At 43.1% G+C, this 26,756-nt stretch overlaps 1 protein-coding gene across 12 annotated transcripts; it reads left to right on the plus strand.

Annotated features, from left to right (window-relative positions):
* The first annotated feature begins 3,116 nt into the window (after positions 1-3,116).
* Positions 3,117-26,517, plus strand: LOC129830462 (dystroglycan 1-like). 12 transcript variants are annotated; one of them, XM_055893054.1, is made up of 4 exons: positions 3,132-3,437; positions 5,079-5,152; positions 8,726-9,314; positions 22,216-26,517. In XM_055893054.1, the coding sequence occupies exons 3-4, from the start codon at positions 8,946-8,948 to the stop codon at positions 24,499-24,501; spliced, it is 2,655 nt and encodes an 884-aa protein (XP_055749029.1). In that variant the 5' UTR covers positions 3,132-3,437; positions 5,079-5,152; positions 8,726-8,945; the 3' UTR covers positions 24,502-26,517. The 12 variants fall into 12 exon arrangements, with proteins under 12 accessions (XP_055749039.1, XP_055749029.1, XP_055749030.1 ...); XM_055893055.1 differs by having other exon boundaries at positions 5,079-5,148; XM_055893062.1 differs by having other exon boundaries at positions 3,144-3,217.
* Positions 26,518-26,756: the final 239 nt, after the last annotated feature.

A 26,756-nucleotide genomic window follows, 5' to 3' on the forward strand; every position in this document is an offset into this window, starting at 1 on the left:
GGGCAATAATTTTATGAATAAATCATTCATAACCTGTTTATAAGTAAGGTCTGTACAGTATGTACTATTAATACATGACAATTGTTACTGGATGTTGATTTGGCAGTAAAACCAAACCGGCACACTAAGGGCAAGGATCGACCAGCGTGAAAACAGCTGCCATCTGACAAAACGGACTAACTGAACCTTGCTCCCGAGGAATTGCTGCACTGATCAATGAATGAGTGTCTTACTAGCAAGTGATGCCCCACTTGACAGAACAATCAATAGCATTATTCCTGGCTAATAAGACAACGTTGCCCATGTCTGTTTGACAAGCCCTGACCAACTACACAGCCAGAATAGGCACCTTTCCCTTTTTCCAGAATGGCTTGTTAAAACAGAGAAGTCTCTTCACAGACAATTGTGCAATTGCTCAAATATTCAGGAAACATATTGAGATATTGTTGTACCATGGTGTTTAGTGCACTACTATGAGCTTACTTTTCTGTTGACTTGGAAAGTCAATGTGCACCGCATGTATGGTTTGCCTTTGGCCCTTTACATTTTCAACATCCACATTGTATTTGAACCTTCTGATCTTCCAGCTAGGTGTTCACTCAGCCAATTAACTGCCTTTTATGTTATTGTACATATTGATCATGTTTGTAGGCCTATTGGTTTGCACATCGTTACATGCTTGTTATCATCTCTCAGAGCAGATACAGATAAATCAATGTCATGATAGTGAATATGACTTCATCTGGTCATCTGAGACTTTTTCTTCCACTACCCCAGGAGGATCCTGCAGATCAATTAACAAGTGTGTTTTGTGGTGCGGTTTACAGGGAACATCTATTGGGATGTTTGCATAATAAATGAAAAGACAAGGCACTGGCCATAGGCACTGCCCAAAAATGAACTTAAAAGAAGTAGCCTATGCATTTTGCACAAACGAAAAATCTGTACCACTCCACTTGTAAATATTTCCTAATCTTATTTGCCAATAACAGCAAGACAGACATAAACCTTCGGACGTAATAGTCAACTTGTTTCTCTTTCTATAGTTCTTTTTTCCAGAGGAACGGATGATCATGACTGACAGGCTGTTTGAAGACAAGCAGTACATTTCAACCAAAGAATCACCAACCATAAATAGATGGCTTCTTGAGTGCATTTGTTTATGGATTCATGACATACCTTTAAGTAACCTATACCCTTCAACTTTGAATATAACATTAGAGAATTCATTTTCCTCTGGCACTTCATCAGAGAGATCACATTTTTATGTGAGGTAAAAAGGCACATATAAAGGGATACCTTTCCATTTTTCAATCTTCATTATTAAATGAAAAGTGTGAATGGAGTGCAGGGGTCCAACAATAGCTTTCATTTATGCCTCATGTTCCTCAGTTATTTAGTAGGGAAAGTGTTCCACTCAAGGATTGTTCAGGTTAATTTAAGTTGAAGAGCGCCTCTTATTAGGTGGAAGTACAAAGTCCTTGTGCAATCATTCCCAATCACATTTGAATATAACATACAAATAAAAACAGCATTTGTTATATTATATGATGATTAAGACTATGGTTAAAATGCCATCATTAAATGATCTTACAAAACATCCACAGACTGTAGGCTAGGCTATGTGATCTGTATGCAAAATAAAATTATGAACTTGGCTCCCTTACATTTGTAAGATTTATAGATTTATCAAAATTACATATTCATCAAAAATAATCTGAAGAGGGTTTTGTATCAAATAATGTTGGCTAAATGTTGAATCAACACATATCTTCTTCTCAAACTATAGTGTTGCAAAAACAATTACCACCTTCCCACTGGGCACACAGTGGGAAGGCAACAATTTGCAACAATTTCCAAGATTTTATTGAGTTACAGTTCATATAAGGAAATTAGTCAATTGAAATAAATGAATTAGGCACTAATCTATGGATTTCACATGAATGGGAATACAGATATGCATCTGTTGGTCACAGACACCTTTTTAAATAAGGTAGGGGCATGGCGGATCAGAAAACCAGTCAGTATCTGGTGGGACCACCATTTTCCTCAAGCAGCACAACACATCTCCTTCGCATAGAGTTGATCAGGTTGTTGATTGTGGCCTGTGGAATGTTGTCCCACTCCTCTTCAAAGGCTATGCGAAGTTGCTGGATATTGGCTGTAACTGGAACACTCTGTGGTGCACTATCCAGAGCATCCCAAACATTCTCAATAGGTGAAATGTCCGGCGAGTAACGTTGAAATGTCTGTTCATAACGTTGAAATCAGCAAACCGCTCACCCACACACACTATTTGCCATCTGGCCTGTACAGTTGAAACCAGGATTCATCCGTGAAGAACACACTTCTCCAGAGTGCCAGTGGCCATCGAAGGTAAGCATTTTCCCACTGAAGGCGGTTATGACGCCGAACTGCAGTCAGGTCAAGACCCTGGTAAAGGACGACGAGCACACACATGAGCTTCCCTGAGACGGTTTCTGACAGTTTGTGCAGACATTTTTTGGTTGTATAAACAGTTTCATCAGACGATCCCGAAGGTGAAGAAGCCGGATGTGGAGGTCCTGCGATGGCGTGATTACACGTGGTCTGCGTTTGTGAGGCCGGTTGGACGTACTGCCAAAATTCTCAAAAATTACATTTGAGGCGGCTTATGGTACAGACATTAATATTCAATTCTCTTGTAACAGCTCTGGTGGACAGTCCTGCAGGAAGCATCCATGCTCCCTCGAAACTTGAGACATCTGTGGCATTGTGTTGTGACAAAACTGCACATTTTAGAGTGGCCTTTTATTGTCCCCAGCACAAGGTGCACCTATGTAATGATCATGCTGTTTAATTCATCTTCTTGATATGTCACACCTGTCAGCCCTAATGGATTATTTGGGCAAAGGAAAAATGCTCACTAACAGGGATGTAAACAAATGTGTGCACAAAATGTGAGAGAAATACGCTTCTTGTGTGTATGGAACATTTCTGGGATCTTTAACTTCAGCTCATGAAACATGGGACTAACGCTTCACATGTTGCGTTTATATTTTTGTTCAGTGTAGATGCATTTATGGCCCATTTTACCTGGGCCCTGTCAAAAACAAATGAGGGTGCGAATCTGACAAGGGGAGGAGTCATCTACAGGCAGAACAATGATGGCCACAACCTGAAGATCCGAAAATGATGGGAGAGCAGAGCAGCAGTGGGGGAGGAGACTTGCACAGTGGTAACCTTTTCAGCTGACTATGCTACGATGTCTAAAAATACCTTGAAAACTAAGCAGGGTAGCGGTGACTTTTCAGGTTTGACCAACCAATTTGTCTTTATTTCTTGTGACACCCAATACGTTTAAACGATGGATATGTAGGCTTTTGAGTTGGTTTTATTTTCATACAGAGGAGAAAGTGAAAGGGAGAAAAGAGGAATGTCTTACCAAAAATAACAAGGTCAGTTTGGGGTTTCATCTTCTGCATCTCAATATTATAGGTAGCTATTTCACAAAATGAATCAGTTGTATCATTCAGCAGTGTCATATTTAACGTTATTTCCTAAATTATTAGTCTCTTTCATTACCATCCATTCTAAAGACTAACTTAGCGAGCACACTCCTCGATTAGACTGCATCTTCTCAGCGGAAGGTTAACAACAGTGGTCATACTTCGTTTCTCGTCAACATCTTCAAATAATGGATGGACACGGGAGAAAATAGGCCACACGTTCGTATTTTGCATTGAATCGATTGTCTACATGGATTTCATAACTAACCTAGTTAGCTAACTACTTTGGGCAAGATAGGGTTTTAGTGTAGCTTGAGCCCTACCTAGGTCGAGCACACGACTAGCTGGCTAAAAGCGCGAGCCGTTTTCTGCGTATAACAGGTGCATCTCTCGCTCGAGCGCTGTTGTCTGCTTGGAATCATTTCCAAATCCTTTATTACACATCATTTATGACATATTTGCTACCAAAAACAATCCGTTCATGTTCGGAAATGCATTTTCACTGATAAAAGGTTGCGTTGCGATTGACGTTTTGCAAGTGTTTAGCTAGCTAACGTTATAACGTTGAAGTCTAAAACGGAAGCTAGCTAGTTAGCAATGTCTAGCTTGCGAATTGTCCACGCGAATCGGGGCAAGCAGGGCCCACCTTTGTAATGACAGATTCTTTTTATTTTGGTGTATCTGGACTATTTCGAGAATTCAATGTTAAATAATCTATTCAACATTACCTAATTTATTAGCTATGTTAGCTGTTTGCCAGTTCTGTGAATATAGGGTTATTGCTAGCTTTATGAATATGAACTTATTTAAGTAACGTTAGCTACTTCTTTTTAGCGCGCATATTTTGCATACCGGGGGGCTTTATTTATTTGACCTAGACTCGTTTAGCTAGCTAGATATTTAATTTAGGACTAGTTAGCTACATTGTCTCACCCTACAGCTAATCGTTTGGCTTTCAGACCTGGGATGTATTCATTACGGTAATTCTGTTGCCAAACGCTTCATAAACGGAAGCAAATGGAACGAAACGGGGAGGGACTTGCCCTAATTTGTCCAGTAGAATCTCTCGTTTTAGTTGAACGTTTTTCAACCGTTTGGATTCATGCTTACACGCCTGATCGGCTCAAGTAACTAGCTATATTGTCTTACAATTTGAATCGCATGACACTGCTGCTTGGATTTTATTTTCACCCCTTTTAAGGTAGCTTACATACCCCCTATGTCAAGGTCAACATTGATAAGCCTACTTACTACTAGCTAGCTAAATTACTTGCAACTAGCTAGCTGTTCAATGGTTGGGGTCTGATTGGTTAACTTCTTAGAGAGGGATTTGGAACATCCAGTCATCTGAGATTGCAAGGTAAACTTGTCTAGTGGAAATATGTAATATTCAGATCATGTGTTATCCAATGGCTGCTTTGGTGGATGTGGGATATGTCAATAAAATTTGCTCTTAATGCCACTGCATTTGAGGCCCAATTATTTTTTATTGTTTTAAATTATTCCCCACTATACAGGTCAAATAACAGGCAAATAATTGTAAAGGGGAATGAAGCATAGCATTTAATGTAAACTCTTCTTCCTTAATAGGAACTGTATGGAGCAGACGCGGTCTATATGGGGATGAACAGAGCTATACTATTCTGACTGCAAATATACAGTAGGTAGGAAATCATTGGCGTGGTAATAACATTTGCTTTACCGTACACAATTATTTGCGCAGCCCCAAGGCCTTATTCAAATTATATAAATAAAAAAGCTGTTTTTAGTTTGAACCCTTTGTTTTATGTTATTGTATGAGTGGGGAGGATCTATATTCACAGTTTGGTTGTGATTTAGGCGACTGACAAACCTTCTCAAGATTACAACTTTCCCTGATTGCAACTTTGCCAAACTTGAAATCTTCAAAGTATCAATTGTATAAAGCTTCCAGAGGACGTTCTTTCTTAGGCCTATATCATCAAGGCCTATTATTGGAGGATGTGTGTTACTCTATAGTGAAAGTGCTCCTTGGCATTTTGTTGAATTTAAAGCACCTGCTGTTTAACAGATGGCCTAATTTTGGCTAACTGAGGCTTCCAACTAGGGCCTATGTCAATGATCTATGTTCTCAGGAATGGCTGTTGAAAATAGGCTACGACTGAAAAGAGATGCACTTGTTTTAGGAGAACAGACAGACACAATAGACACATGAGTTAAAATCTACTCAAGTCTTTACAATTTGGTGTAACACGTCTGACTCCTTATGAAATTCACTGCTTTTGTGTTTGTTTTGATTGCATCCTATTCCTCCTTGCTATTGCACTGTAGTTACGTATGGCGCGAACAGCAACACATAAAATACTTTTCTTGCTTGTTTAGGAAATGGGCTTTGAAATCAATCCTTGGTTTGAACACATGATTGAATCATGTTCAGGAAATGGGAACATGATAGAATCTAGGCCACAGTGACTAGAGCGCTCGCTTTGATGCATACTGTGGCACAAAGAGCTTTTTGCATGTAGAGCATTGCAAGGTGTATTTGCTAAACAAAATATAAACACATTTATGTAAAAATGACAGGCGTGTTTTACTTGCTTGTGCTCTTACATTTTAAGTAAAGGGAAGTGAATTGGATGATTGAGTCAAACAGTCCATAATGTAGGCCTAGGCCTGTTTTTTTTACATTTTATTTGGAATTAAACAGCCTCTTCGAATGTAGGCCCTACCAGTTTGCCAGCTTGGCCTTGTCTCTTTCAAGGAGGCAGCTTTAGAAACCTATAGAAAGCATGACTCAACTGTGTTTCTATTCAGACTGCTCTGAGTCAGGGGCTCCTAGCAGAAGAGAGGAGAGAGCCTCATGCGGGGAGTGTATCAGGAGAGTGCAGACTAGAATCATCTCTGATGGTTTGATTGGGATCTGTAGCCTACTTCAGCATGTCTCAACATGGTTAAGGAGTAAGGCATCAGTGGGTCAAAAAAACAAGCCATCTACTGGTCAAACAAATGGTTAACAATCTTCCCAAGTTGAAAAGCAGATGACTGACAACTCAGTCTAATAGAGATTTAAGAACTTGCCAATTGCTTCAAATTATGCTTCATCAACAAATTCATCAACAAATGGGAAATATGTATCCTTGTAGCGGTACATTTTTGAGTAAGCCATGCATTTGAGATGGTGTTGTGTCTGCATCCAGCAAGGCAGATTAGATGCAGGACAGTGCCGATCAAAGGAACCCTGTGGATGGGGCTTAATTTAACTTTCCAGTTTACCCAGCTGGTGATCTAGTCATAACAATCCCATTCTATGGCAAAAACATTCTATGGCAAAAAAAGTGCTTGCTGCTGGCAATGGTCTACCTACCTCTGTAAAGATATCCATCTCTGGGCCTCCCGAGTGGTTCGATCCCAGGCTGTGTTGCAGCAATTGGCCCAGCGTCGTCCGGGATAGGGGAGCGTTTGGCTGGCCGTGATGTCCTTGTCCCATCGCAATCTAGCGACTCCTTGTGGCGGGCCGGGCGCATGCACGCTGACTTTGGTCTCCAGCTGTATGGTGTCTCCTCCGACACATTGGTGTGACTGGCTTCCGGTTTAAGCGAGCAGTGTGACAAGAAGCAGTGCGCCTTGGCAGGGTCGTGTTTTGGAGGATGCATGGCTCTCGAGCTTCACCTCCCGAGTCCGTAAGGGAGTTGCAGCGATGGGACAAGATTGTAACTACCAATTGGATATCACAGAATTGGGAAGAAAAAGGGGTAAAATAAAAATAAGATATCCATTTATACCTACCTCTGTAAAGATATCCATCTCTACTTACCTCTGTAAAGATATACATCCATCAAAAAGTGTAGAAGTAAGATATGGTGGCCGACTGAGATTAAAGGTATGATATATTGAATGAATAAAAGCACGAAAACGTTACACTTTTCATTCCATGCTCAAATGATCGGCTCTCATCTTTGACTGTAGACTGAATCACTATGAGTGAAGGCTCCCTTGGAAGCACTTAACCCTAATTTTAGATGATTTGCTGCCTTTGCATCTAAGTTGAGGTTCTGCCATCGATCGCATCTGATAGCGAAAGCAATGTGATGACAGCGTTTGGCCTCTGAGCAGCGTTGGCCGGGCTGGCGGAGCAGAGTCAACAGACCAGGGATCTCTTAATTTCTTCACAGAAACTGAATGATGTTGACAGGTGTTTTAAAAGGGTGGAGAAAATGCTTAGATGCATTGTATCCTAATCCTCATCAGTTTCCTTTTATGAAGGGACAATGAATATTGGATCTAAGCTATATATATATATATATATATATATATATATATATATATATATATATGTCTGTGGTGCTGAACTTTCTCCTTTAATTAGCAACCAGGCAATAACATCTGTCAGAGTTGTAAAGAGTAGGTATACTTTTCCCCAATAGGCCAAGTAAATGCTCTTTTATATGCAAATGTTCCTCCTAAAGATGGTCTGTTATAGTTCTGATGAGCTGACGTCACAGCCTAGCTTGCTTAGCATTAGGATTCTAGGCGATTGGCCGACCCTGGGCTGCCTGTCTTAGCACTACAGGATTGGGGTTGGCACAGTCGAGGCTCTAATTCCCACCCCCAGGGCACCTAATTAAAACTTACAACCAAGACAAATGACCTTTGACTCTGTCTGCCATCTCACGAGAACTGCTATTCTAAAAACTCCATGACATGCGAAGAGGAGATCAGTGGGAGATCAACATACCCTCTTAGCAAATGATTATGGCACTTGAAATGTTTCGATTTTCTCAGTCAGTATCGTAATACTACTTTTGCTTGGTCTTCTGTATTTTTTTCGCACTTGCTTGTACTTAATCTATTGTTTTAGATTCTGCTTGTTCATTTAGTCAGACCTCCCATTAGATTGCTAGTTCATCACTACTATGACAAAGGCAAAAACAAACTTGTACATATGTAAATATACTCGTAAATATGTTTTAGCTCTCAGTTTTGCCCCAGTCGTTTGTTTTGTTGTCATTGATCCATTCCCCCACTTCATGGGCCATTGCATTGAAATATTGTTGGCAAAAGTTACTTTCTCACTCTCTAAAAAATCTGTAAAACCCAACCCTGAATATCTGCTGAGAATCTTCTTTGTTATTATACAGTTGAAAAAGGTCACGCTCGCACAAGCATGAGAGGTCTTTTGGAGGCAAATAATGCTTGATGAGTTTATTAATTTAAAAAACGATCAGATTCTTACACGAGTTGATTCTCTTTCTTTGCAGTGGCTGACTAACATGGCTGACTAACTACCTGCCACGGACTCTTCATGGATAATAGAGGAAAACAACAAAGGAAACACAAAATAAAACCTCATTAATTATCAACAAAGACATTAAACATCCAGAAATAACAACCCACCATCGTTCCATCACTTTGACTTCCAGTACATGTGGCCTGAAATAGTCCTAAGAGAGGAGGTGGGGAACACATAGGCCTACCACTATGCACTGTAAACAGAGAGGCTGGGACTGTGGAGGTGTAGGAAGAACCAGGCCTCCAGGCAGAACTATCCCCCTGGTGCTGGGTGTCCTGGTGGCTCTGGTCCAGGGCACTGTACCTGGGAGACGGGAAGTGGAGGGCCTGGGGGAGATGGTGTTGGTGGACCTGGAAGCCTCCATGCACTCCTCTGTCCTCTCCGACTTGAATGCTGCAGCCTCTGTCACAGAGGGACCTTCCATGGGTATCCCAGAATCCCTGGCTGTGGTCAAAGAGGTGGCCCCCGTAAGCATCCCAGACTCTTCAGCGGTGGTGGGCCAAGGGTTCCAGTTGAGGATTCCACCCAGGTTGACGAATGGCAGTTGTAATGTTCAGGTAAGCACTCATGAGTAGGATGTTACTACCAAATAGGATTACTAAGACGTTTCTATTACATTACTAGAGGGGCTATTGTTATGTAGTAGGTAGTGTAGTGTTAGCACACAGGTAGGCAACACACTATCTAGGTAACACTTCCACACTTGATCCCAGGTGGCAGCAGCCGGGTCCAGGGGTTGCCAAGGTTTGATTATAGGGATTCTTCAGGATTTTGGCAATGAGGCCCTTTATCTATTTCGCCAGAGTCCGATGCACTTGTGGATAGCATTTTTATGTGCATGCGTGCAGTTTGAAGGAAGTTGCTACACGCTAACGCTAGTTAGCATTGGCTCGCGAAACTACCTCTAACTTCCTTCATATTGGACACAGAGACATAAAAATGGTATCCACGAGTTCATCTGACTCCGGGGAAGTAGATAAACAACATAAATGGTTAAATAAAGGAAAAAGGCCCTTCTTGAACATAGGATGAGACATTCGTACCAATTTACTAGAGAACCCTTAGATTTAAGTATAACTTTTGTATGACTGATGCCTTTTTTGTGAGAAGTCTAATGCTTTAATATTTAATAATTTCTGCATATTCGTTATGTGAATAGGCCCTTTTAATTTTATCTGGCTTGCCGTTCCAAATAAAATTGAATATTTTTTGTTCATATAATTTAAATAGCAGGTCACTAGGTGTAGGCAAAACCATAAGCAAATAGTTAAACTGTGATATGACTAAAGAGTTAATCAGGGGGATTTTTCCACAAATAGACAGGTATTTTCCTTTCCATGGTAGCAAGATCTTATCTATTTTTGCTAACTTTCTATAAAAATTTATTGGAGTGAGATCATTTCTTTCTTTTGGGATTTGTATACCGAGTATGTCCCACATCTACGTCAGACCATTTAATTGGTAAACTACATGGTAATGTAAAATTAGCATTTTTTTGTGATCCAATACGTAATATAGTACACTTATCATAATTTGGTTTTAATCCAGAGAGGATAGCAAAAGTATCTAGATCCTCTATGAGTCCGTGGAGAGACTCTAATTGTGGTTTTAAAAGAAAACATGAATCATCAGCGTACAATGACACATTCGTTTTTAAGCCACGGATTTCTAATCCCTTAATATTATTGTTGGATCTAATCTTAACAGCTAACATTTCGATGGCAATAATAAATAGATATGCCGATAGTGGACAATCTTGTTTTACTCCTCTAGATAGTTTAAAACTTTCTGAGATGTAGCCATTATTTACTATTTTACACCTAGGGTTACTATACATAACTTTAACCCATTTTATAAGAGATTCCCCAATATTGAAATATTCGAGGCATTTATATATAAATTCCAGTCGTACTTTATCAAAAGCCTTTTCGAAATCAGCTATGAAAACCAGGCCTGATGTCCCCGATATTTCATAGTATTCTATTGTTTCCAGTACTATTGTTTCCAGTTCCAGTATTCTATTGTTTCCAGTCTTATATTATCTCTAATGTATCATCCATGTTAAAAACGTGTCTGATTAGGATGAATAATATCTGACAATACTTTTTTAATTCTATGCGCCAAGCATTTTGCTAGGATTTTTGCATCACAACACTGAAGTGTAAGAGGTCTCCAATTTTTTAAATGGCCTGGATCTTTATATATACTACTTGGGTGCTGTTTCAGTAATACTGATATCAGACCTTCTTGTTGCGTGTCTGATAATCTACCATTTATATAAGATTGGTTAAAACATGCTAATAATGGTCCTTTGAGTATATCAAAAAAAGTTTTGTGTACTTCCACTGGTATGCCATCCAGCCCTGGAGTTTTCCCATCCTTAAAGGCCCCAATTGCATCAAGCAGTTCCTCCTCTGTAATTTGGCCTTCACATGAGTCTTTCTGTGCAGATGTTAATTTTACATTATTATTAGGGAAAAAATCTATACAATTAGTTTCAGTTACTGGAGATGGAGGAGCCTGAAACGAAAACATATCCTTAAAGTACTTTACTTCCTCTTTCAAAATATAATTTGGTGAATCATGCGTGACTCCATCATTTGTAACAAGTTTTAATACTTTTTTTTGGTAGCATTTCTATATTGAAGATTGAAAAATAATTTGGTGCATTTTTACCCATATTCCATCCAGTTCACTTTATTTTTATAATATATTACACTGGATCTTTCTTGAAGAAGTTCCTCCATTTCTTTTTGTTTTTCCTCTAACTTATTCTGTGCCTCTATGGTACCGTTTTTATTGCCATCTAACTGTACTGTTAGTCCTTCAATTTCCTCTGTTAATATGGACTCTTTTGATCTAAATTGCTTTTGTTTTATAGATGAGTACTGAATTGCATGGCCTCTAAAGGTACACTTAAAAGTGTCCCATACCATACGGGGATCTGCTGTACCTATGTTATGTCTGAAAAAGTAAGTTATAAATTCTTCTGTCCTAGTTCTAAACAATTTATCATCTAGTAGGCTTTGTTTCAATTTCCAATATCCTCGCCCACGTGGAACTTCTGTAAGAGTAAAATATATGCCAATTATGTGATGATCCGACCGCATTCTGTCCGCTATCAACACTTTTTAAACTTTTGGTGCCAGAGAGAATGGCAAAATAAAGTAGTCAAGACGACTAGCTTGATTAAGCCTCCGCCATGTATATCTCACTAGGTCAGGGTATTTAAGTCTCCATATATCCAATAATTCCAATATTTCCATGACATTCATGATTTCCTTAAGTGCCTGAGGGTGATAGTTTGTAGTGTGATTTCCTTTCCGGTCCATAGAGGTATTTAAGACCGTATTAAAATCTCCCACCATAATAATAGAGTCTAGTGTTGCTTGTAGAGTTGATCAATTCTTATATATATTTTCAAAGAAGCTTGGATCATCATTATTCGGACCGTATAGGTTAATAAGCCATATCTGTTTATTGTCCAATAACATATTTAAAATAATCCATCTACCTTGAGGATCTGTTTGGTCAAGTTGCACATTTGGATCAAAATTATTGTTAATTAAAACCATCACCCCTTTTGAATTTCTTTGCCCATGGGAGAAATATATTTTGCCCCCCCAGTTCTTTTTCCACAAAACTTCATCTAAAACTGTTGAATGGGTTTCCTGTAAACAATAGATATTATATTCCTTCTTTTTTAGCCAGGTAAATACTGATAGTCTTTTCTTATTATCTGCTAGGCCATTACAATTGTAACTGGCTATACTTATTTCACCACTTACCATAATGAGACACAACTTTCAATTATTTTTATCAAAGTATATGTTTGTAAACGTACCATTAAAAAGTAACATGATGATTGAGTGTCTATATACCTGTACCATGATATTTGCATTGCTACTAAGTAAACCTCCAATTGGTCCCTACTATTCCACCCGCTAAAAGCCCTCATCCCGAGTTGGGTTGTCATCCCAATGCCCGGCAGACCACCCTCGACCCCCTGTATCCCATAGCCCTGAACCGACTGGGATCCATCCTTTGAAAAGAGCACTCAGTGCCATTTACCGAATTGAAGTAGATCAATTGCCAAATGCATTTCCATCGCCCTCACCTCGATTTGTATTATAGTATATAGCTGTGGGTCATCCTCTATTGTCCCTAACATATTTTACTCCTTTGCAACAGTTGTGGAATACACACATACACCCACACACACTCAATCCTTACCCCCACACAACCATAAGCTCACTTTCTCAACAATTGTACCATCCCAGAGCCCAACTCAAGATAGGAGAGACGTTCTTTGTTGGGTTGAGTGACACTGATACGCTAGGCTCTATTTGTGTTCTGAGAAATTAGTTGGTTTCCCCAAGTGATCTGTTGAAGTCAGTTTGTCAGTGAGTCTTTTGTTCCATTAGCTGACATGTGCTTTGCCACAGTAGAGGAGGTTCATCAGGTTTTGATTTAGCTGACACTTCTCTGTGTGCTATTTTATTTATTTATTTTTTATTTCACCTTTATTTAACCAGGTATGCCAGTTGAGAACAAGTTCTCATTTACAACTGCGACCTGGCCAAGATAAAGCAAAGCAGTGCGACAAAAACAACAACACAGAGTTACACATAAACAAATGTACAGTAAATAACACTATATAGAAATATATGTACAGTGTGTGCAAATGTAGAAGATTAGGAGGGTAAGGCAATAAATAGGCCATAGAGACGAAATAATGACTATTTAGCATTAACACTGGAGTGATAGATGTGCAGATGATGATTTGCAAGTAGAGATACTGGGGTGCAAAAGAGCAATAAAATAAATAACAATATGGGGATGAGGTAGTTGGGTGTGCTATTTACAGATTGGCTGTTTACAGGTACAGTGATCGGTAAGCTGTTCTGACAGCTGATGCTTAAAGTTAGAGGGAGATATAAGTGTCCAACTTCAGTGATTTTTGCAATTCGTTCCAGTCATTCCAGTGCAGCAGAGCACTGGAAGGAAAGGCGGCCAAAGGAAGTGTTGGCTTTGGGGATGACCAGTGAAATATACCTGCTGGAGTGCGTGTTATGGGTGGGTGTTGATATGGTGACCAGTGATCTGAGATAAGGCGGGGCTTTACCTAGCAAAGACTTATAGATGACCTGGAGCCAGTGGGTTTGGCGACTAATATGTAGCGAGGGCCAGCCAACGAGAGCATACAAGTCGCAGTGGTGGGTACTATATGGGGCTTTGGTGACAAAACGGATGGCACTGTGATAGACTACATCCAGTTTTCCTGAGTAGAGTGTTGAAGTCTACTTTGTAAATGACATTGTCAAAGTCAAAGATCGGTAGGATAGTCAGTTTTACGAGGGTATGTTTGGCAGCATGAGTGAAGGAGGCTTTGTTGCGGAATAGGAAGCCGATTCTAGATTTAATTTAATTTAATTGGATTGGAGATGCTTAATGTGAGTCTGGAAGGAGAGTTTTCAGTCTAACCAGACACCTAGGTATTTGTAGTTGTCCACATATTCTAAGTCAGAACCGTCCAGAGTAGTGATGCTAGTCGGGTGGACGGGTGCAGGCAGCAATCGGTTGAAGAGCATGCATTTAGTTTTACTTGCATTTAAAAGCAGTTGGAGGCCACGGAAGGAGGCGAATGGCATTGGAGCTCGTTTGGAGATTTGTTAACACAGTGTCTAAATGTAGATGTATACAGAATGGTGTCATCTGCGTAGAGGTGGATCAGAGAATCACCAGCAGCAAGAGCGACATCATTGATATATACAGAGAAAAGAGTCGGCCCGAGGATTGAACCCTGTGGCACCCCCATAGAGACTGCCAGAGGTCCGGACAAAAGGCCCTCCGATTTGACACACTGAACTCTGTCTGAGAAGTAGTTGGTGAACCAGGCGAGGCAGTCATTTGAGAAACCAAGGCTATTGAGTCTGCCGATAAGAATGGTGTGATTGACAGAGTCGAAAGCCTTGGCCAGGTCGATAAAGATGGCTGCACAGTACTGTCTTTTATCGGTGGCGGTTATTATATCGTTTAGGACCTTGAGCGTGGCTGAGGTGCACCCATGACCATCTCGGAAACCAGATTGCATAGTGGAGAAGGTGCGGTGGGATTCGAAATGGTCGGTGATCTGTTTCTTAACTTGGCTTTCGAAGTTTTTCGAAAGGTAGGGCAGGATGGATATAGGTCTATAATAGTTTGAGTCTAGAGTGTATCCCCTTTGAAGAGGGGGATGACCGCGGCAGCTTTCCAATGATACAAAAGAGAGTTCGAACAGGCTAGTAATAGGGGTTGCAACAATTTCGGCGAATCATTTTAGAAAGAGAGGGACCAGATTGCCGAGCCCAGTTGATTTTTAGGGATCCAGATTTTGCAGTGCTTTCAAAACATTAGCTGTCTAGATTTGGGTGAAGGAGAAGAGGGGGGGGGGGGTTGGGCAAGTTGCTGCAGAGGGTGCAGAGCTGTTGGCCGGGCTAGGGGTAGCCAGGTGGAAAGCATGGTCACCAGTAGAAAAATGCTTATTGAAATTATCGATTATCGTAGATTTATCGGTGGTGACTGTGTTTCCTAGCCTCAGTGCAGAGGGCAGCTGGGAGGAGGTGCTCTTATTCTCCATGGACTTTACAGTGTCCCAAATCTTTTTTAAATTAGTGCTACCAGGATGCACATTTCTGTTTGAAAAAGCTAGCCTTAGCTTTCCTAACTGACTGTGTATATTGGTTCCTGACTTCCCTGAAAAGTTGTATATCGCGGGGACTATTCGATGCTAATGCAGAACGCCACTGGATATTTTTGTGCTGGTCAAGGGCAGTCAAGTCTGGTGTGAATCAAGGGCTATATCTGTTCTTAGTTCTACATTTTTTGAATGGGGCATGCTTATTTAAGATGGTGAGGAAAGCAATTTTAAAGAGCAACCAGGCGTCCTCTACTGACGGGATAAGGTCAATATCCTTACATTTACATTTACATTTAAGTCATTTAGCAGACGCTCTTATCCAGAGCGACTTACAAATTGGTGCATTCACCTTATGACATCCAGTGGAACAGCCACTTTACAATAGTGCATCTAAATCTTTTAAGGGGGGGGGGGCAGAAGGATTGCTTTATCCTAGGTATTCCTTGAAGAGGTGGGGTTTCAGGTGTCTCCGGAAGGTGGTGATTGACTCCGCTGTCCTGGCGTCGTGAGGGAGTTTGTTCCACCATTGGGGTGCCAGAGCAGCGAACAGTTTTGACTGGGCTGAGCGGGAACTGTACTTCCTCAGTGGTAGGGAGGCGAGCAGGCCAGAGGTGGATGAACGCAGTGCCCTTGTTTGGGTGTAGGGCCTGATCAGAGCCTGAAGGTACTGAGGTGCCGTTCCCCTCACAGCTCCGTAGGCAAGCACCATGGTCTTGTAGCGGATGCGAGCTTCAACTGGAAGCCAGTGGAGAGAGCGGAGGAGCGGGGTGACGTGAGAGAACTTGGGAAGGTTGAACACCAGACGGGCTGCGGCGTTCTGGATGAGTTGTAGGGGTTTGATGGCACAGGCAGGGAGCCCAGCCAACAGCGAGTTGCAGTAATCCAGACGGGAGATGACAAGTGCCTGGATTAGGACCTGCGCCGCTTCCTGTGTGAGGCAGGGTCGTACTCTGCGGATGTTGTAGAGCATGAACCTACAGGAACGGGCCACCGCCTTGATGTTAGTTGAGAACGACAGGGTGTTGTCCAGGATCACGCCAAGGTTCTTAGCGCTCTGGGAGGAGGACACAATGGAGTTGTCAACCGTGATGGCGAGATCATGGAACGGGCAGTCCTTCCCCGGGAGGAAGAGCAGCTCCGTCTTGCCGAGGTTCAGCTTGAGGTGGTGATCCGTCATCCACACTGATATGTCTGCCAGACATGCAGAGATGCGATTCGCCACCTGGTCATCAGAAGGGGGAAAGGAGAAGATTAATTGTGTGTCGTCTGCATAGCAATGATAGGAGAGACCATGTGAGGTTATGACAGAGCCAAGTGACTTGGTGTATAGCGAGAATAGGAGAGGGTCTAGAACAGAGCCCTGGGGGACACCAGTGGTGAGAGCGCGTGGTGAGGAGACAGATTCTCGCCACGCCACCTGGTAGGAGCGACCTGTCAGGTAGGACGCAATCCAAGCGTGGGCCGCGCCGGAGATGCCCAACTCGGAGAGGGTGGAGAGGAGGATCTGATGGTTCACAGTATCGAAGGCAGCCGATAGGTCTAGAAGGATGAGAGCAGAGGAGAGAGAGTTAGCTTTAGCAGTGCGGAGCGCCTCCGTGATACAGAGAAGAGCAGTCTCAGTTGAGTGACTAGTCTTGAAACCTGACTGATTTGGATCAAGAAGGTCATTCTGAGAGAGATAGCAGGAGAGCTGGCCAAGGACGGCACGTTCAAGAGTTTTGGAGAGAAAAGAAAGAAGGGATACTGGTCTGTAGTTGTTGACATCGGAGGGATCGAGTGTAGGTTTTTTCAGAAGGGGTGCAACTCTCGCTCTCTTGAAGACGGAAGGGACGTAGCCAGCGGTCAAGGATGAGTTGATGAGCGAGGTGAGGTAAGGGAGAAGGTCTCCGGAAATCGTCTGGAGAAGAGAGGAGGGGATAGGGTCAAGCGGGCAGGTTGTTGGGCGGCCGGCCGTCACAAGACGCGAGATTTCATCTGGAGAGAGGGGAGAAAGAGGTCAAAGCACAGGGTAGGGCAGTGTGAGCAGAACCAGCGGTGTCGTTTGACTTAGCAAACGAGGATCGGATGTCGTCGACCTTCTTTTCAAAATGGTTGACGAAGTCGTCTGCAGAGAGGGAGGAGGAGGGGGAGGGGGAGGAGGATTCAGGAGGGAGGAGAAGGTGGCAAAGAGCTTCCTAGGGTTAGAGGCAGATGCTTGGAATTTAGAGTGGTAGAAAGTGGCTTTAGCAGCAGAGACAGAAGAGGAAAATGTAGAGAGGAGGGAGTGAAAGGATGCCAGGTCCGCAGGGAGGCGAGTTTTCCTCCATTTCCGCTCGGCTGCCCGGAGCCCTGGGCAGCCGAGGGGACCCGGCTGCCTGCAGGCACCCGGCCCACCACAAGGAGTTGCTAGAGCCAAGTAAAGTCCCCATGGCCAAACCCTCCCCTAACCCGGACGACACTGGGCCAATTGTGCGCCGCCCTATCGGACTCCAGATCACAGCCGGTTGTGATACAGACCAGGATCGAACACAGGTCTGTAGTGACACCTCTAGCACTGCGATGCAGTGCCTTAGACCGATGTGCCACTCGGGAGGCCCTCGGTTTTGTCACTTCTGGTTGTTGAGGAGCTGTTGACAGTTCCTGCAGCATGTAGACCTAGTGCTTCTGCTGTTAAGGTGGAGGAAGGTGATTAAAAAGGCCTGCTTGTTGAAGTGTTTTAGGGAGCATTTGACAGTGATGAGGGGTTGTCGTTTGATCGCGGACCCATTATGGACGCAGGCAATGAGGCAGTGATCGCTGAGATCCTGGTTGAAGAGAGCAGAGGTGTATTGAGGGCAAGTTGGTCAGGATGATATCTAAGAGGGTGCCCATGGTTATGGGAGGGAGGAGATTCTTCCCAGTCATGTTGCAACATTAGTGAGGATTCACAGGAAGACTGACTCTGGGGTTTTCGGGGTGACAAAGCTGTGTCTTGTGATGAGAATCAGGAGCTGGCGGAAAAGCTAGATCCACCGGTTTTGTCACTTTTTTTTATTTCACCCCTTTTTTCTCCCCAGTTTCGATCTTGTCTCATCGCTGCATCTCCCCAACGGGCTCGGTAGGTTGAAGGTCAAGTCATGCATCCTCCGAAACATGTCCCACCAAACCGCACTTCTTAACAGCCGCCTGGTTAACCCATAAGCCAGGTGCACCAATGTGTTGGAGGAAACACCGTTCAACTGACGACCGAGGTCAGCCTGCAGGCACCCGGCCCACCACAAGGAGTTGCTAGAGCCAAGTAAAGTCCCCATGGCCAAACCCTCCCCTAACCCGGACGACACTGGGCCAATTGTGCGCCGCCCTATCGGACTCCAGATCACAGCCGGTTGTGATACAGACCAGGATCGAACACAGGTCTGTAGTGACACCTCTAGCACTGCGATGCAGTGCCTTAGACCGATGTGCCACTCGGGAGGCCCTCGGTTTTGTCACTTCTGGTTGTTGAGGAGCTGTTGACAGTTCCTGCAGCATGTAGACCTAGTGCTTCTGCTGTTAAGGTGGAGGAAGGTGAGGAGAATATGGCTAACGGTTCCATTTCAGTGAGTGCTTATGGCTAAAAAAGGTTTTACCTGAGTACAGAGCTGTGATTTCGATGGTTTTGTTTTGACTGGGTTCTGGATTTGAATGGCTTTCTTGAGGGTTTTTGTTGTCTGGTTGTGTAACCGTAGCTCTAGGGATTTATAGTGTACATATTTTGTCTCTTCAGTTAAGGAAGTTTTATGGAAAGAAAGAGAAGAAAAAAAATGTATAAATGTTTGGAAAGTTAAGGGAAATAGATATGGGTGATATGGGTTTCCATCCAATTGGCGACAGATTTTATTGCAAATATTCTAAAATATATATTTTTTGTTTCCACCAAACTGACTGAAGATACAAATCAGTATGTGATGATGTAGTGCACACAATGCACCTTTTTGTTTAAGTTTTCAGGTACCGAATAAAAATGTATAGTTCAATGTTTCCATCGAATTTTCAACTCTGCTGATAGTTTTGTTACAAAAACTTTTGCGTTAAATAGCAAATGCGCCTACTCTGGTCTTGGCACATGCACTCTAGCCAACAGCTCACAGATACGATGCACGTAGGCTGTGCAGGGAGGCTAGTCTACATGAGGAGATTATTATGGATAATATTTTTCTTTGTCAAACTGCAGTCAAGCATTGATCATCATGTCACCAGAATAAGACCCTCCATATTTATTGGAAAGGAGCATAGTTTAATCAGGATTTTTCTTTTTTAATTGCATTGGGCCTTGAAAGTGTCCTGATGGACTTCATATTGAAAATACAAACAAGATCTTTAGTTTTCTCCAGAGGCGATACCGTGAACATAGAGTGCATTCGGAAAGTATTCAGACCCCTTGACTTTTTCCACATTTTGTTATGCTACAGCCTTATTCTAAAATGTATTAAATAAATGTTTTTCCTCATCAATCTACACACAATACCCCATAATGACAAAGCGAAAAAAACAGGTTTTTAGATTTTTTAGCAAATATATAAAAATTAGGGATGCACCGATATGAAACTTTCGGCCGATACCAATATCCGATATTTTCCTTGCCAAAAAACCCAGTACCGATAACCAATATAACATTTTATTCTTAAACATTGTGTTCTTAAACGCCCTTAAACATTCTAGTACAGTTAAATATTTGAAACACACACACACACACACACACACACACACACACACACACACACACACACACACACACACACACACACACACACACACACACACACACACACACACACACACACACTGACCAAAAAGTTATTTTGTTGGCATTAGCAGTAAAACATAATCAAACCTATTTCATTCATTCACTTGCTTGCTTTGCTGTTTCATTGTTCATTTGTTCAGTTGTTTCATTCTCAACCAGGATTTCATCATACATGTCAAGCCGTGAAGTTTCAGCTCTGTCTATCCGTAGGGCCTCTCTTCCTCAGTACTCACTGTCACTGTGTCTGTTTCCATTTCACGTAAACCCTGTTTCTTGTCTGCATCGAAGTATCATTTCTTGTACCTAGCATCGAGCATGGTGTCGAAACAGTAAAGAGACTCAGAGAGATTGCCACCGACTCACTTGTTCACAGCCTCTAGTAGAGTACTTTACCAAGTTAACCCCATGGTCTGCGTCGGCAGTTTTGTTGAGCAGGCGTTTCAATGCCATGACAGAGGGTATCACGTCTGCTGCAGACGCAGTTGATGAGCTTATTTCTCGAGTCAGTTGTTCGAATGGAGCTAGGAGTGTGTTCATGTTTCCAAGTTTCAAACATGTTCTCAAATGCCATTGAAACGGCAGCAGCGGTATGAGAACCAGCACATTCTTAAGCATGCAACTGTTCTGTCACACTCAGCATGCTCATGGGGCTGGCATCGCTGGTCCAAATGTCAGTCGTGAATCTAATAGCAGTGACACCCATAGCAAGTAGCTCATGGATGTGCGTTTCAACAATACTTTGTAACTCCGGTAGGGCAACATCTGAAAAATAGTGCCTACTTGGTAGTGTGTATCGGGGCTCGAGGTGCTCGACCAGTCGGAGAAATCCAACATCATCCACGACAGAGAACGGTTGATTGTCAAGGGCAATGAATACTGCTCGAGAAGTTGTGGCTCGCGGGAGCATGGTGGTGCTTGAATGAACATCCTATATCTCAAATACAAATAGCACGACATTCCCACATGTAGCCCTGAATTGTTTTCAATGGTAGATTGCGACAGGGCAGGTAAATGTTGAACTGGAAAGCAGAAATGCGCTTAGAATTTACTGGCCCGACTACGGGCCATTGTTAATGTCAGACCCTGATTCTATGTTCCTCTACCTCATTTCCGTAATTGTTTGTGCCCAACTGCTTGATCACAATACCGTACTTATTCCAGTCTTCCTGTTTATGCTGAAATACCTTTGAGGAGTTTACCTTGCACATAAGAGCCAGCTCTCAACATCTCTTTGTAATTGGGAACAACTATTACAGCCGAACAGAAAATGGCCTTCAATCTGTGTGTGGATGGAGAATGGAGAGAACCAATACTTTTTGGGAAGCATTGTAGTCCAGCTCAATAAGCTTAACTTTACGTAGCCACAACCGCTTGATTATTTCCTATTTCCCCTTCTACTTCTCCCAGCTCGTATGGCTATTTTGAACCTTACTGCAAATATTTCTGTTTGATATTTAACATACCCTAGGCCAGATCATTCTGTTGCAGCAATTTGTTTCAGCCTTAGGCTTCTCAATAACTAGCCAAATATTTACATATTTGCAATGCCATGCATAATATTATGTCTGTGTGTTTTTCTCTCTCACTGTATCACTGCTGGTTGAGGTTTACTGTAGTGCAATTTGTTCAATAAGGAGTTTATGAATGGGATAAGATTAATATTGGCTCCTTGTATTATTGGGAATGATATCCTGTCACATCGTAATGTCTCAAAATGAAGGGGTATGACTCGGGCGGCTGTCATTTTGTGAATAGGTGGTAACTGAGCCGAGCTTCCAGCTCACTTCAACAAAAGGTTGGAAAAGACAGCAATACACAGATTAAATGATTGAATGGAAAAAGTAAGACTGGGTTTTCCATCTTCAGGGCTGTATGATAAACCCTTTCATAATAATACCCTTAAGATTACTGTACAGTTGGGTAAGTTTTTATTGGCAGAATCTGCCTTTTGTGTGAAACACCCTCTCTTTTCAGAGTTTTATCTATGAGCCATAACTTTCCCCCATGTCTAAAGCTTTCTTCTCTCCTATTGCAGTTAACTGAGGTGGGAAAGGACAGCTTACCCTCCTGGCTGCACTGGAACACTGGGAGCTGCATCCTACAAGGCCTAGCCCTGGAGCAGGACAAAGGTGTCCACCATATCTCCCGCTCTGAGATAAACAGTGGCCATAGCCTGGAGGCCTTCTCTATTGAGGTGCACCTAGAAGAGCGAGCCGACACTGAGCCGGCCCTGTTGGCCCTCCAGGCTGAGAGCAACAACCTCCAGTCCTTCATCTGCGGCAACGAGGAGCCCGTCACTGTCCTCACCATCATCTTGGATGCTGACCTCACCAAGATGGACGCCCAGCAGAGGGTAGGCCTGCTGGCCAGCATGAAGAAGTTTTCCGGTGTCCCTCTGGAGCACATGAAGGTGGTCCCCGTCGTCAACAACCGCCTGTTCGACATGTCCGCCTTCATGGCCGGGCCTGGAAATGCCAAAAAGGTGGTGGAGAATGGGGCCCTGTTGTCGTGGAAGCTTGGCTGTGCCCTTGACCAGTCCAACATTCCGAATATCAACAGCGTCCAATCACCTGCCAAAGACGGGTCCATGTCGTCCAAGTTAGGCTACCCAGTGGTGGGCTGGCACATCGTCAACAAGAAGCCCCACTTGGTGAAACGGCTCAGGAGGCAGCTGGGAAACACCCCCACTCCTGTGCCCTCCCTTCTCCCCCCAACCACTCATCCCGAGCCCCCTACTCGTATCATTCCCACCCCCACATCCCCTTCCATCTCCCTAGCCACTGACAGCTCTGTCCCCCCTGTCCGTGGCCCCTTGCCCTTGCCGGTGAAGCCCACTATCAGGCTAAGAGATCAGATAGCCCACACTCCTACTATAGGGGTTCCTCAGCCCACTAGGATCCTGGGCACCACCAGCACCATCCTTATACAGCCTACTATGACCCAGCCTGCTATTCCAGAGGCTACTGCTCTGCCCACCCCACCAAGCACCACTAGAAGGCCCAAGACTTCCACCACCAAGAAAACCAAGAAGCCCAAGATCTCCACTCCAGCGCCTAAGGAACTTACAACCACGACTAAGCCACCGAGACGCACCACCCATCTGTCTCTGGTTCCTGACTACAACAACGAGAAGCCCCAGCTACGCAATCCCATCGACGAGGTGAACGCCTGGGTCGGGACCTACTTTGAGGTGAAGATTCCTCCAGATACCTTCTTCGACAAAGAGGACGGCACCACAGACAAGCTGCGCCTGACTCTGAGGAAGAACCACAACGAGGCGGTGAGCGAGACCTCCTGGATCCAGTTCAACAGCACCATCCAGCTCCTTTACGGTCTCCCAGAGAAAGAACACATGGGCAAACATGAGTACTTCATGCTGGCCACCGACAAGGCAGGCATGAGCACCATAGACGCCTTTGAGGTCCATGTCAACCGTTTGTCAGTCAACGACAAACCCTCTGTCGTTTTTGCTGCCCGTTTCTACGGCGAACCCAATACACTGACCAACGACGTCCACAAGAAGATCCTCCTTACTAAGAAGTTGGCGTATGCACTGGGTGACCGGAACACCAGCACATTGACCCTGCGGAGCATCACTAAGGGCTCCATTGTGGTGGAGTGGACCAACAACAGCCTCCAGCAGAGCCCCTGTCCCAAGGACCAGATCACCGTCCTCAGCAGAAAGATCTCAGACCCCCAGGGCAGGCCAACTCTGGCCTTCTCCAATGCCATGGAGCCAGACTTCAAACCCATCAATATCTCCGTTCGCGGCACCAACAAGTGCCATGCCTACACGTTTGTGCCCCCAGGAGAGGTGATTATCCCTGTTCCCCCTCCAGCCACTCCTTCGCCTGGCACGGGTCGTAGCACCAGTGACGATGTCTACCTGCACACGGTTATCCCGGCTGTGGTGGTGGCGGCACTACTGCTGATCGCCGGCGTCATCGCAATGGTCTGCTACCGCAAGAAGCGCAAGGGCAAGATGAGCATTGAGGAGCAGGCCACCTTTATCAAGAAAGGGGTGCCCATTATCTTTGCAGATGAGCTAGACGACTCCAAGTCCCCCCCGTCCTCTAGTATTCCCCTAATCCTGCAGGAGGAGAAGCCGCCACTGCCCCCTCCGGAGTACCCCAACATGGCTGGCCCTCACAGTACCCTGCTTAACCAGGATCTCCTGGAGTACTCCATCTACCAGGATGAGGACCCCAATGCACCCCCCTATCAGCCCCCTCCACCCTTCACTGTCCCCATTGAGGGGAAAGGGTCCCGCCCCAAGAACATGACATCATACAGGTCGCCACCTCCCTACGTTCCTCCGTAACGCTCTCAAAAGCCTGGGCTTTGGGATGGATGAGAGCAGTTGTTTGTATGAAAACAATTTACGTAGGGATTTTACACACGTACTGCAGATTAAGATGGCTTCGACATGGACGGAGTAGGCGACCACACCTGTATACGTCTACTACTGGCACAGGAAAACTGTACAGAGACAATTTGAAACTCCAGCACTCTTTCTTTTGTTGTCCATCATAGTTGTGCTTTCGACTCTTGCTTAATAATCTTATTTTTAAATCTGTTCTTGCCAAGAATAATCATTTTTATCTTTGAAGATTTACTGTTTCTATTGTATAGAAAATAATGAAAATGCGGAAGAGACTGGAGGCTGCAGAGGCCTTTGGTTCAAATGTCACCATGACAACAGACTAGGAGGCTGTCATTCACAAAGTGAATCTTTATACAAATTACAGTGTATTGCTTTTATCTTTCTTTGGGCTAGATCTACTAAGATTCTGCAGCTGTTATTTTTAGAAGGGAGTTTAAGACAAAAAGGCAAACTAAAACCATGTTTTATTTACATCATAATCGTACATTTATATTATTCTCTTCATCTCTAGCCACGTTTCCACCCACAGATTTTCTCAGAGTAAAGTCAATCTGTATAAATAAAATAAAAAAATGGCAGCTGTGATCGAAACAGGTAGTTTCGGTACAATTTTATAAATCATATCAAAGTTAACTTGGAGTCACACAATGATATGGTGTGTGTGGTCCTCCATGCAGTTTATTAGGCTACAGATTAAATAATTTCTGACGAACTTCACAGGATGGTGAAAGTGCATGGTGATCTTGATGCTCTTTTCTAATAAATATTGAGGGTCTTATTCTGATGACAATGATGATCAATGCTTGACTGCCATTTGACAAAAATATTCTTGCTCTTCTCCATAATAATCCCATAATGTAGACTATCCAACCCGCACAGCATACCAGCATTGTATCTGTACGCATACTGTACCAAGGTACGTATGCTATTTAACAGTTTTCGGGACAAAATGTTTGGTGGAGTTCAAAATACGATGGAAACACATTGAACTTAAGCGAAAAAGTACATTTTGTGTGCACTTTCTACATCACGCACTGACTTTTATCCTCAACAAGTTCGTTTGGTGGAAAAACCCCACCGATGTGAAAATGCTCATGTTTCCTTAATGCCGATTTTGTTGTTGTTGATTTGCATGAAATCTATCTCCAATTGGATGGAAACTTAGCTTATGTTACCATTTGTTTCTCCTTGTAGGTTGTATCCCCTCTTGAAAATGACAGGTGTAAGACACCTAGTAAAACTAGCCCGTTGTGTCTTGCAGAACTAAACATTTGTAACTGGTAGCCTAAAAAGGACATGATTAAAAAAAAATGTTTTCTTTAACAAATCATGTGACTGAAATATTCTCTGCTATACAGGTACTTGATCAACAAGTAAACCATAGACTCATAGTGAGTGACCCACACTTGTTCTTAATGTAATGGGATTACAAAACAGGAGTAATAATTACATTATATTCAGTGTATTAACGTGCCGCTGATCTCGTCCCTGAAACGGAGAGTAGGCTAGCTGACTTTGATTATTGCGGGGTTGCCAAGGTAGTGACAAAGCAAAGCATGGCTGGTTTGGGCCCATAATGCTGAGATTCTGTGACTAGATAACAGAGAGAACTGACGGAAGTAAAGAATTAGGCTACTAGATTGATCAACTGTTTGTTGCTGTTGTTGATGCAAGTTTTGGGGACCAGTTCTCCCTTGGACCAGAGAGGTATACTACAAAGCAGGATGAATGAGTAGGGTAGCTGACTTTGATTTAAAAAAAAATATATATATATTATATAGATTTTCTGGTTCATTAAGAAAGCTAAACATAGACATGTGTTTTTGGTTGTTGAGTCATTTAGACCATGCCCATTTCAAGCTTATCTTTCCAAAAAATAAGTTATTTCAGAATATGTTAGTTGGCTAACTCATTGATCCTGCTTTGTAGTATTACACCCCCCCCCCCCCCCCCACCCCCGGTCTCTTTAATCACAATGAGAGACTAACCATTAAGTAAATGAAATAAGAAAATTGAGGGGGAACGAACTGTAATATCCCTGCCCTCTGCCTCTATGCTGCTGCACTGTATCGTTAGTGTTCTGCCTGCCTTTGTCATTATCAGTTGAGACAAGGCATGGGGACAAAGTATATGTACATAATGGTGTGCCTATGAAACTGAAGATCTCCAAAATGTTACTGTTTTATCAGTAG

This window comes from Salvelinus fontinalis, chromosome 31 (assembly GCF_029448725.1).
Source record: "Salvelinus fontinalis isolate EN_2023a chromosome 31, ASM2944872v1, whole genome shotgun sequence".
Classification (NCBI taxonomy): Eukaryota; Metazoa; Chordata; class Actinopteri; order Salmoniformes; family Salmonidae; genus Salvelinus; species Salvelinus fontinalis.

Bases quoted from the DNA above. Each gene is read 5' to 3' on its own strand.
- LOC129830462 (XM_055893064.1), top strand. From the start codon at position 8,946: ATGCACTGTAAACAGAGAGGCTGGGACTGTGGAGGTGTAGGAAGAACC. The intron at 9,315-22,215 runs GTAAGCACTCAT...CTCCTATTGCAG, and splicing joins ATGGCAGTTGTAATGTTCAG to TTAACTGAGGTGGGAAAGGA.